This window comes from Callionymus lyra, unplaced genomic scaffold (genome assembly GCF_982586985.1).
Source record: "Callionymus lyra unplaced genomic scaffold, fCalLyr1.hap1.1 HAP1_SCAFFOLD_309, whole genome shotgun sequence".
In the NCBI taxonomy this organism is placed as follows: domain Eukaryota; kingdom Metazoa; phylum Chordata; class Actinopteri; order Syngnathiformes; family Callionymidae; genus Callionymus; species Callionymus lyra.
The window spans coordinates 246-13,505 of NW_028258706.1; the positions used below are offsets into that span (position 1 = coordinate 246).

Consider the following 13,260-nt stretch of genomic DNA (forward strand, 5'->3'; position numbering starts at 1 on the left):
AACACAGTCTTGGAGTAACACAATCTTGAAGTAACAGTCTTGGAGTAACACAGTCTTGGAGTAACAGTCTTGGATTAATACAGTCTTGGAGTAACAGTCTTGGAGTAACACAGTCTTGGAGTAACACAGTCTTGAAGTAACAGTCTTGGAGTAACACAGTCTTGAAGTAACAGTCTTGGATTAATACAGTCTTGGAGTAACAGTCTTGGAGTAACAGTCTTGAAGTAACACAGTCTTGGAGTAACACAGTCTTGGAGTAACAATCTTGGAGTAACACAGTCTTGAAGTAACACAGTCTTGAAGTAACAGTCTTGGAGTAACACAGTCTTGGAGTAACACAGTCTTGAAGTAACACAGTCTTGAAGTAACACAGTCTTGAAGTAACACAGTCTTGAAGTAACAGTCTTGGAGTAACACAGTCTTGAAGTAACACAGTCTTGAAGTAACACAGTCTTGGAGTAACACAGTCTTGAAGTAACACAGTCTTGAAGTAACACAGTCTTGAAGTAACAATCTTGGAGTAACACAGTCTTGAAGTAACACAGTCTTGAAGTAACAGTCTTGGAGTAACACAGTCTTGAAGTAACACAGTCTTGAAGTAACACAGTCTTGGAGTAACACAGTCTTGAAGTAACACAGTCTTGAAGTAACACTAGTTAGAGGACAAACCTGTCTGAAGCGCTTCAGGTGCAGGATGAGTATGTCCGGAAGAGTCCACAGGCTCATCTTCACCATCCCCTGCTGCAGCTTCTTACAGTGAGGACACTTCCAGGCATCATCCGGAGCCAGCTGAGAGGGTCACAAGCACCATGAAGAAGAAGGTTTGAGGATTGATCTGCTCATAACAATCCTCATCAGAGAGTGATGTCTCACCTGCTCTTCTTTGGTGTACAGGTGGATACACTGGTCTAAGGTGCAGGTGTGCTGCTGCAGGTGCTGCTGCTGCTGGTTCCTCACGCTCTCGGCGTCCTTCACCACCTCCTCCTGGATGCTGCCGAACACACTGAAGCAACACATGAGGCTCCATCACTTCAACACCACATGTTGCATCATCACCTTTCCTTGGTGTTCGGCTGCCACTCCATGACCATCTTGACGTGAGGAGGTCCACCAGGTCCACACAGCTGCAGCGCTCTGGAGGGAAGAGACGTCACTCAGAGACCTGCGCCGTTCATGTACCGTTTATGTTGTTCATGTACCGTTTATGTTGTTCATGTACCGTTCATGTTGTTCATGTACCGTTTATGTTGTTCATGTACCGTTTATGTTGTTCATGTACCGTTTATGTTGTTCATGTACCGTTCATGTTGTTCATGTACCGTTTATGTTGTTCATGTACCGTTTACGTTGTTCATGTACCGTTCATGTTGTTCATGTACCGTTCATGTTGTTCATGTACCGTTTATGTTGTTCATGTACCGTTCATGTTGTTCATGTACCGTTTATGTTGTTCATGTACCGTTCATGTTGTTCATGTACCGTTTATGTTGTTCATGTACCGTTTACGTTGTTCATGTACCGTTTATGTTGTTCATGTACCGTTCATGTTGTTCATGTACCGTTCATGTTGTTCATGTACCGTTTATGTTGTTCATGTACCGTTTACGTTGTTCATGTACCGTTTATGTTGTTCATGTACCGTTCATGTTGTTCATGTACCGTTCATGTTGTTCATGTACCGTTTATGTTGTTCATGTACCGTTTATGTTGTTCATGTACCGTTTATGTTGTTCATGTACCGTTCATGTTGTTCATGTACCGTTTATGTTGTTCATGTACCGTTTATGTTGTTCATGTACCGTTTATGTTGTTCATGTACCGTTTATGTTGTTCATGTACCGTTCATGTTGTTCATGTACCGTTTATGTTGTTCATGTACCGTTCATGTTGTTCATGTACCGTTTATGTTGTTCATGTACCGTTTATGTTGTTCATGTACCGTTTATGTTGTTCATGTACCGTTCATGTTGTTCATGTACCGTTTATGTTGTTCATGTACCGTTCATGTTGTTCATGTACCGTTTATGTTGTTCATGTACCGTTTATGTTGTTCATGTACCGTTTATGTTGTTCATGTACCGTTTATGTTGTTCATGTACCGTTCATGTTGTTCATGTACCGTTCATGTTGTTCATGTACCGTTTATGTTGTTCATGTACCGTTTACGTTGTTCATGTACCGTTTATGTTGTTCATGTACCGTTCATGTTGTTCATGTACCGTTCATGTTGTTCATGTACCGTTTATGTTGTTCATGTACCGTTTATGTTGTTCATGTACCGTTTATGTTGTTCATGTACCGTTTATGTTGTTCATGTACCGTTCATGTTGTTCATGTACCGTTTATGTTGTTCATGTACCGTTCATGTTGTTCATGTACCGTTTATGTTGTTCATGTACCGTTCATGTTGTTCATGTACCGTTCATGTTGTTCATGTACCGTTTATGTTGTTCATGTACCGTTTATGTTGTTCATGTACCGTTTACGTTGTTCATGTACCGTTCATGTTGTTCATGTACCGTTCATGTTGTTCATGTTGTTCATGTACCGTTTATGTTGTTCATGTACCGTTTATGTTGTTCATGTACCGTTCATGTTGTTCATGTACCGTTCATGTTGTTCATGTACCGTTCATGTTGTTCATGTACCGTTCATGTTGTTCATGTACCGTTTATGTTGTTCATGTACCGTTCATGTTGTTCATGTACCGTTCATGTTGTTCATGTACCGTTTATGTTGTTCATGTACCGTTTATGTTGTTCATGTACCGTTCATGTTGTTCATGTACCGTTTATGTTGTTCATGTACCGTTCATGTTGTTCATGTACCGTTTATGTTGTTCATGTACCGTTTATGTTGTTCATGTACCGTTCATGTTGTTCATGTACCGTTCATGTTGTTCATGTACCGTTCATGTTGTTCATGTACCGTTTATGTTGTTCAGGTACCGTTCATGTTGTTCATGTACCGTTTATGTTGTTCATGTACCGTTTATGTTGTTCATGTACCGTTTATGTTGTTCATGTACCGTTTATGTTGTTCATGTACCGTTCATGTTGTTCATGTACCGTTCATGTTGTTCATGTACCGTTCATGTTGTTCATGTACCGTTCATGTTGTTCATGTACCGTTTATGTTGTTCATGTACCGTTTATGTTGTTCATGTACCGTTTATGTTGTTCATGTACCGTTCATGTTGTTCATGTACCGTTCATGTTGTTCATGTACCGTTCATGTTGTTCATGTACCGTTCATGTTGTTCATGTACCGTTTATGTTGTTCATGTACCGTTCATGTTGTTCATGTACCGTTCATGTTGTTCATGTACCGTTTATGTTGTTCATGTACCGTTTATGTTGTTCATGTACCGTTTATGTTGTTCATGTACCGTTTATGTTGTTCATGTACCGTTCATGTTGTTCATGTACCGTTTATGTTGTTCATGTACCGTTTATGTTGTTCATGTACCGTTCATGTTGTTCATGTACCGTTTATGTTGTTCATGTACCGTTCATGTTGTTCATGTACCGTTTATGTTGTTCATGTACCGTTTATGTTGTTCATGTACCGTTTATGTTGTTCATGTACCGTTTATGTTGTTCATGTACCGTTCATGTTGTTCATGTACCGTTTATGTTGTTCATGTACCGTTCATGTTGTTCATGTACCGTTTATGTTGTTCATGTACCGTTCATGTTGTTCATGTACCGTTCATGTTGTTCATGTACCGTTCATGTTGTTCATGTACCGTTCATGTTGTTCATGTACCGTTTATGTTGTTCATGTACCGTTCATGTTGTTCATGTACCGTTCATGTTGTTCATGTACCATTCATGTTGTTCATGTACCGTTCATGTTGTTCATGTGCCGTTCATGTTGTTCATGTACCGTTCATGTTGTTCATGTACCGTTTATGTTGTTCATGTACCGTTTATGTTGTTCATGTACCGTTTATGTTGTTCATGTACCGTTCATGTTGTTCATGTACCGTTTATGTTGTTCATGTACCGTTTATGTTGTTCATGTACCGTTTATGTTGTTCATGTACCGTTTATGTTGTTCATGTACCGTTCATGTTGTTCATGTACCGTTTATGTTGTTCATGTAACGTTTATGTTGTTCATGTACCGTTTATGTTGTTCATGTACCGTTCATGTTGTTCATGTACCGTTTATGTTGTTCATGTACCGTTTATGTTGTTCATGTACCGTTTATGTTGTTCATGTACCGTTTATGTTGTTCATGTGTCGTTCATGTGTCGTTCATGTGTCGTTCATGTGTCGTTCATGTGTCGTTCATGTATCGTTCATGTGTCGTTCATGTGTCGTTCATGTGTCGTTCATGTACCGTTCATGTGTCGTTCATGTACCGTTCATGTGTCGTTCATGTGTCGTTCATGTGTCGTTCATGTGTCGTTCATGTACCGTTCATGTGTCGTTCATGTGTCGTTCATGTGTCGTTCATGTGTCGTTCATGTGTCGTTCATGTACCGTTCATGTGTCGTTCATGTGTCGTTCATGTGTCGTTCATGTGTCGTTCATGTGTCGTTCATGTACCGTTCATGTGTCGTTCATGTGTCGTTCATGTGTCGTTCATGTGTCGTTCATGTGTCGTTCATGTGTCGTTCATGTGTCGTTCATGTGTCGTTAATATACCGTTCATGTGTCGTTCATGTGTCGTTCATGTGTCGTTCATGTGTCGTCCATGTACCGTTCATGTGTCGTTCATGTGTCGTTCATGTGTCGTTCATGTGTCGTTCATGTGTCGTTCATGTGTCGTTCATGTGTCGTTCATGTGTCGTTCATGTGTCGTTCATGTACCGTTCATGTGTCGTTCATGTGTCGTTCATGTACCGTTCATGTACCGTTCATGTGTCGTTCATGTACCGTTCATGTGTCGTTCATGTGTCGTTCATGTGTCGTTCATGTACCGTTCATGTGTCGTTCATGTGTCGTTCATGTACCGTTCATGTACCGTTCATGTGTCGTTCATGTGTCGTTCATGTGTCGTTCATGTGTCGTTCATGTGTCGTTCATGTGTCGTTCATGTGTCGTTCATGTACCGTTCATGTGTCGTTCATGTGTCGTTCATGTGTCGTTCATGTACCGTTCATGTGTCGTTCATGTACCGTTCATGTACCGTTCATGTGTCGTTCATGTGTCGTTCATGTGTCGTTCATGTACCGTTCATGTGTCGTTCATGTGTCGTTCATGTGTCGTTCATGTACCGTTCATGTGTCGTTCATGTGTCGTTCATGTGTCGTTCATGTGTCGTTCATGTTTCGTTCATGTGTCGTTCATGTGTCGTTCATGTGTCGTTCATGTGTCGTTCATGTACCGTTCATGTGTCGTTCATGTGTCGTTCATGTACCGTTCATGTGTCGTTCATGTACCGTTCATGTGTCGTTCATGTGTCGTTCATGTGTCGTTCATGTTTCGTTCATGTGTCGTTCATGTGTCGTTCATGTGTCGTTCATGTGTCGTTCATGTGTCGTTCATGTGTCGTTCATGTACCGTTCATGTGTCGTTCATGTTTCGTTCATGTGTCGTTCATGTGTCGTTCATGTGTCGTTCATGTGTCGTTCATGTGTCGTTCATGTGTCGTTCATGTACCGTTCATGTGTCGTTCATGTACCGTTCATGTACCGTTCATGTACCGTTCATGTGTCGTTCATGTGTCGTTCATGTGTCGTTCATGTACCGTTCATGTGTCGTTCATTTGTCGTTCATGTGTCGTTCATGTACCGTTCATGTGTCGTTCATGTACCGTTCATGTGTCGTTCATGTGTCGTTCATGTACCGTTCATGTACCGTTCATGTGTCGTTCATGTGTCGTTCATGTGTCGTTCATGTGTCGTTCATGTGTCGTTCATGTACCGTTCATGTGTCGTTCATGTACCGTTCATGTTGTTCATGTACCGTTTATGTTGTTCATGTACCGTTTATGTTGTTCATGTAGCGTTTATGTTGTTCATGTACCGTTTATGTTGTTCATGTACCGTTCATGTTGTTCATGTACCGTTTATGTTGTTCATGTACCGTTCATGTTGTTCATGTACCGTTTATGTTGTTCATGTACCGTTCATGTTGTTCATGTACCGTTCATGTTGTTCATGTACCGTTCATGTTGTTCATGTACCGTTTATGTTGTTCATGTACCGTTCATGTTGTTCATGTACCGTTCATGTTGTTCATGTACCGTTTATGTTGTTCATGTACCGTTTATGTTGTTCATGTACCGTTTATGTTGTTCATGTACCGTTTATGTTGTTCATGTACCGTTCATGTTGTTCATGTACCGTTTATGTTGTTCATGTACCGTTTATGTTGTTCATGTACCGTTTACGTTGTTCATGTACCGTTTAAGTTGTTCATGTACCGTTCATGTTGTTCATGTACCGTTCATGTTGTTCATGTACCGTTTATGTTGTTCATGTACCGTTTATGTTGTTCATGTACCGTTTATGTTGTTCATGTACCGTTCATGTTGTTCATGTACCGTTCATGTTGTTCATGTACCGTTCATGTTGTTCATGTACCGTTCATGTTGTTCATGTACCGTTCATGTTGTTCATGTACCGTTTATGTTGTTCATGTACCGTTCATGTTGTTCATGTACCGTTCATGTTGTTCATGTACCGTTTATGTTGTTCATGTACCGTTTATGTTGTTCATGTACCGTTCATGTTGTTCATGTACCGTTTATGTTGTTCATGTACCGTTCATGTTGTTCATGTACCGTTTATGTTGTTCATGTACCGTTTATGTTGTTCATGTACCGTTCATGTTGTTCATGTACCGTTTATGTTGTTCATGTACCGTTCATGTTGTTCATGTACCGTTTATGTTGTTCATGTACCGTTTATGTTGTTCATGTACCGTTTATGTTGTTCATGTACCGTTCATGTTGTTCATGTACCGTTCATGTTGTTCATGTACCGTTTATGTTGTTCATGTACCGTTTATGTTGTTCATGTACCGTTTATGTTGTTCATGTACCGTTTATGTTGTTCATGTACCGTTCATGTTGTTCATGTACCGTTCATGTTGTTCATGTACCGTTTATGTTGTTCATGTACCGTTCATGTTGTTCATGTACCGTTCATGTTGTTCATGTACCGTTCATGTTGTTCATGTACCGTTCATGTTGTTCATGTACCGTTTATGTTGTTCATGTACCGTTTATGTTGTTCATGTACCGTTTATGTTGTTCATGTACCGTTTATGTTGTTCATGTACCGTTCATGTGTCGTTCATGTGTCGTTCATGTTGTTCATGTACCGTTTATGTTGTTCATGTACCGTTTATGTTGTTCATGTACCGTTCATGTTGTTCATGTACCGTTTATGTTGTTCATGTACCGTTCATGTTGTTCATGTACCGTTTATGTTGTTCATGTACCGTTTATGTTGTTCATGTACCGTTCATGTTGTTCATGTAACGTTTATGTTGTTCATGTACCGTTCATGTTGTTCATGTACCGTTTATGTTGTTCATGTACCGTTTATGTTGTTCATGTACCGTTTATGTTGTTCATGTACCGTTCATGTTGTTCATGTACCGTTCATGTTGTTCATGTACCGTTTATGTTGTTCATGTACCGTTTATGTTGTTCATGTACCGTTTATGTTGTTCATGTACCGTTTATGTTGTTCATGTACCGTTTATGTTGTTCATGTACCGTTCATGTTGTTCATGTACCGTTCATGTTGTTCATGTACCGTTTATGTTGTTCATGTACCGTTCATGTTGTTCATGTACCGTTCATGTTGTTCATGTACCGTTCATGTTGTTCATGTACCGTTCATGTTGTTCATGTACCGTTTATGTTGTTCATGTACCGTTTATGTTGTTCATGTACCGTTTATGTTGTTCATGTACCGTTTATGTTGTTCATGTACCGTTCATGTGTCGTTCATGTGTCGTTCATGTTTCGTTCATGTGTCGTTCATGTGTCGTTCATGTGTCGTTCATGTGTCGTTCATGTACCGTTCATGTGTCGTTCATGTGTCGTTCATGTGTCGTTCATGTGTCGTTCATGTGTCGTTCATGTGTCGTTCATGTGTCGTTCATGTGTCGTTCATGTACCGTTCATGTGTCGTTCATGTGTCGTTCATGTGTCGTTCATGTACCGTTCATGTGTCGTTCATGTACCGTTCATGTACCGTTCATGTGTCGTTCATGTGTCGTTCATGTGTCGTTCATGTACCGTTCATGTGTCGTTCATGTGTCGTTCATGTACCGTTCATGTGTCGTTCATGTGTCGTTCATGTGTCGTTCATGTACCGTTCATGTGTCGTTCATGTACCGTTCATGTGTCGTTCATGTACCGTTCATGTGTCGTTCATGTGTCGTTCATGTACCGTTCATGTACCGTTCATGTGTCGTTCATGTGTCGTTCATGTGTCGTTCATGTGTCGTTCATGTACCGTTCATGTGTCGTTCATGTACCGTTCATGTGTCATTCATGTGTCGTTCATGTGTCGTTCATGTGTCGTTCATGTGTCGTTCATGTGTCGTTCATGTACCGTTCATGTACCGTTCATGTACCGTTCATGTGTCGTTCATGTGTCGTTCATGTGTCGTTCATGTACCGTTCATGTGTCGTTCATGTGTCGTTCATGTGTCGTTCATGTACCGTTCATGTGTCGTTCATGTACCGTTCATGTGTCGTTCATGTACCGTTCATGTGTCGTTCATGTGTCGTTCATGTACCGTTCATGTGTCGTTCATGTTTCGTTCATGTGTCATTCATGTGTCGTTCATGTGTCGTTCATGTGTCGTTCATGTGTCGTTCATGTACCGTTCATGTACCGTTCATGTACCGTTCATGTGTCGTTCATGTGCGTTCATGTGTCGTTCATGTGTCGTTCATGTGTCGTTAATGTGTCGTTCATGTGTCGTTCATGTGTCGTTCATGTGTCGTTCATGTGTCGTTCATGTGTCGTTCATGTGTCGTTCATGTGTCGTTCATGTGTCGTTCATGTGTCGTTCATGTACCGTTCATGTGTCGTTCATGTGTCGTTCATGTACCGTTCATGTGTCGTTCATGTACCGTTCATGTACCGTTCATGTGTCGTTCATGTGTCGTTCATGTGTCGTTCATGTGTCGTTCATGTACCGTTCATGTGTCGTTCATGTGTCGTTCATGTGTCGTTCATGTACCGTTCATGTGTCGTTCATGTACCGTTCATGTACCGTTCATGTACCGTTCATGTGTCGTTCATGTACCGTTCATGTGTCGTTCATGTGTCGTTCATGTGTCGTTCATGTGTCGTTCATGTACCGTTCATGTGTCGTTCATGTGTCGTTCATGTGTCGTTCATGTACCGTTCATGTGTCGTTCATGTACCGTTCATGTTTCGTTCATGTACCGTTCATGTGTCGTTCATGTGTCGTTCATGTGTCGTTCATGTACCGTTCATGTACCGTTCATGTGTCGTTCATGTGTCGTTCATGTGTCGTTCATGTACCGTTCATGTGTCGTTCATGTGTCGTTCATGTACCGTTCATGTTGTTCATGTACCGTTCATGTTGTTCATGTACCGTTCATGTTGTTCATGTACCGTTTATGTTGTTCATGTACCGTTTATGTTGTTCATGTACCGTTTATGTTGTTCATGTACCGTTTATGTTGTTCATGTACCGTTCATGTGTCGTTCATGTGTCGTTCATGTTTCGTTCATGTGTCGTTCATGTGTCGTTCATGTGTCGTTCATGTGTCGTTCATGTACCGTTCATGTGTCGTTCATGTGTCGTTCATGTGTCGTTCATGTGTCGTTCATGTGTCGTTCATGTGTCGTTCATGTGTCGTTCATGTGTCGTTCATGTACCGTTCATGTGTCGTTCATGTGTCGTTCATGTGTCGTTCATGTACCGTTCATGTGTCGTTCATGTACCGTTCATGTACCGTTCATGTGTCGTTCATGTGTCGTTCATGTGTCGTTCATGTACCGTTCATGTGTCGTTCATGTGTCGTTCATGTACCGTTCATGTGTCGTTCATGTGTCGTTCATGTGTCGTTCATGTACCGTTCATGTGTCGTTCATGTACCGTTCATGTGTCGTTCATGTACCGTTCATGTGTCGTTCATGTGTCGTTCATGTACCGTTCATGTACCGTTCATGTGTCGTTCATGTGTCGTTCATGTGTCGTTCATGTGTCGTTCATGTACCGTTCATGTGTCGTTCATGTACCGTTCATGTGTCATTCATGTGTCGTTCATGTGTCGTTCATGTGTCGTTCATGTGTCGTTCATGTGTCGTTCATGTACCGTTCATGTACCGTTCATGTACCGTTCATGTGTCGTTCATGTGTCGTTCATGTGTCGTTCATGTACCGTTCATGTGTCGTTCATGTGTCGTTCATGTGTCGTTCATGTACCGTTCATGTGTCGTTCATGTGTCGTTCATGTGTCGTTCATGTACCGTTCATGTGTTGTTCATGTACCGTTTATGTTGTTCATGTACCGTTCATGTTGTTCATGTACCGTTTATGTTGTTCATGTACCGTTTATGTTGTTCATGTACCGTTCATGTTGTTCATGTAACGTTTATGTTGTTCATGTACCGTTCATGTTGTTCATGTACCGTTTATGTTGTTCATGTACCGTTTATGTTGTTCATGTACCGTTTATGTTGTTCATGTACCGTTCATGTTGTTCATGTACCGTTCATGTTGTTCATGTACCGTTTATGTTGTTCATGTACCGTTTATGTTGTTCATGTACCGTTTATGTTGTTCATGTACCGTTCATGTTGTTCATGTACCGTTTATGTTGTTCATGTACCGTTTATGTTGTTCATGTACCGTTCATGTTGTTCATGTACCGTTTATGTTGTTCATGTACCGTTTATGTTGTTCATGTACCGTTTATGTTGTTCATGTACCGTTTATGTTGTTCATGTACCGTTCATGTTGTTCATGTACCGTTCATGTTGTTCATGTACCGTTTATGTTGTTCATGTACCGTTCATGTTGTTCATGTACCGTTCATGTTGTTCATGTACCGTTCATGTTGTTCATGTACCGTTCATGTTGTTCATGTACCGTTTATGTTGTTCATGTACCGTTTATGTTGTTCATGTACCGTTTATGTTGTTCATGTACCGTTTATGTTGTTCATGTACCGTTCATGTGTCGTTCATGTGTCGTTCATGTTTCGTTCATGTGTCGTTCATGTGTCGTTCATGTGTCGTTCATGTGTCGTTCATGTACCGTTCATGTGTCGTTCATGTGTCGTTCATGTGTCGTTCATGTGTCGTTCATGTGTCGTTCATGTGTCGTTCATGTGTCGTTCATGTGTCGTTCATGTACCGTTCATGTGTCGTTCATGTGTCGTTCATGTGTCGTTCATGTACCGTTCATGTGTCGTTCATGTACCGTTCATGTACCGTTCATGTGTCGTTCATGTGTCGTTCATGTGTCGTTCATGTACCGTTCATGTGTCGTTCATGTGTCGTTCATGTACCGTTCATGTGTCGTTCATGTGTCGTTCATGTGTCGTTCATGTACCGTTCATGTGTCGTTCATGTACCGTTCATGTGTCGTTCATGTACCGTTCATGTGTCGTTCATGTGTCGTTCATGTACCGTTCATGTACCGTTCATGTGTCGTTCATGTGTCGTTCATGTGTCGTTCATGTGTCGTTCATGTACCGTTCATGTGTCGTTCATGTACCGTTCATGTGTCATTCATGTGTCGTTCATGTGTCGTTCATGTGTCGTTCATGTGTCGTTCATGTGTCGTTCATGTACCGTTCATGTACCGTTCATGTACCGTTCATGTGTCGTTCATGTGTCGTTCATGTGTCGTTCATGTACCGTTCATGTGTCGTTCATGTGTCGTTCATGTGTCGTTCATGTACCGTTCATGTGTCGTTCATGTACCGTTCATGTGTCGTTCATGTACCGTTCATGTGTCGTTCATGTGTCGTTCATGTACCGTTCATGTGTCGTTCATGTTTCGTTCATGTGTCATTCATGTGTCGTTCATGTGTCGTTCATGTGTCGTTCATGTGTCGTTCATGTACCGTTCATGTACCGTTCATGTACCGTTCATGTGTCGTTCATGTGCGTTCATGTGTCGTTCATGTGTCGTTCATGTGTCGTTAATGTGTCGTTCATGTGTCGTTCATGTGTCGTTCATGTGTCGTTCATGTGTCGTTCATGTGTCGTTCATGTGTCGTTCATGTGTCGTTCATGTGTCGTTCATGTGTCGTTCATGTACCGTTCATGTGTCGTTCATGTGTCGTTCATGTACCGTTCATGTGTCGTTCATGTACCGTTCATGTACCGTTCATGTGTCGTTCATGTGTCGTTCATGTGTCGTTCATGTGTCGTTCATGTACCGTTCATGTGTCGTTCATGTGTCGTTCATGTGTCGTTCATGTACCGTTCATGTGTCGTTCATGTACCGTTCATGTACCGTTCATGTACCGTTCATGTGTCGTTCATGTACCGTTCATGTGTCGTTCATGTGTCGTTCATGTGTCGTTCATGTGTCGTTCATGTACCGTTCATGTGTCGTTCATGTGTCGTTCATGTGTCGTTCATGTACCGTTCATGTGTCGTTCATGTACCGTTCATGTTTCGTTCATGTACCGTTCATGTGTCGTTCATGTGTCGTTCATGTGTCGTTCATGTACCGTTCATGTACCGTTCATGTGTCGTTCATGTGTCGTTCATGTGTCGTTCATGTACCGTTCATGTGTCGTTCATGTGTCGTTCATGTACCGTTCATGTTGTTCATGTACCGTTCATGTTGTTCATGTACCGTTCATGTTGTTCATGTACCGTTTATGTTGTTCATGTACCGTTTATGTTGTTCATGTACCGTTTATGTTGTTCATGTACCGTTCATGTGTCGTTCATGTGTCGTTCATGTTTCGTTCATGTGTCGTTCATGTGTCGTTCATGTGTCGTTCATGTGTCGTTCATGTACCGTTCATGTGTCGTTCATGTGTCGTTCATGTGTCGTTCATGTGTCGTTCATGTGTCGTTCATGTGTCGTTCATGTGTCGTTCATGTGTCGTTCATGTACCGTTCATGTGTCGTTCATGTGTCGTTCATGTGTCGTTCATGTACCGTTCATGTGTCGTTCATGTACCGTTCATGTACCGTTCATGTGTCGTTCATGTGTCGTTCATGTGTCGTTCATGTACCGTTCATGTGTCGTTCATGTGTCGTTCATGTACCGTTCATGTGTCGTTCATGTGTCGTTCATGTGTCGTTCATGTACCGTTCATGTGTCGTTCATGTAC

At 41.6% G+C, this 13,260-nt stretch overlaps 1 protein-coding gene across 1 annotated transcript in view; it reads right to left on the bottom strand.

Moving 5' to 3' along the window:
• Positions 1-669: 669 nt before the first annotated feature.
• The window catches only part of LOC148057927 (ubiquitin carboxyl-terminal hydrolase 43-like), a gene marked incomplete at its 3' end in the record, with an annotated part of 37,737 nt that continues 25,146 nt past the window's right edge, over positions 670-13,260 (bottom strand). The window contains 3 exon segments of the mRNA XM_087782694.1: positions 670-789; positions 874-1,003; positions 1,057-1,134. Of these exon segments, the coding sequence (XP_087638820.1) occupies positions 670-789; positions 874-1,003; positions 1,057-1,134 (328 nt within the window).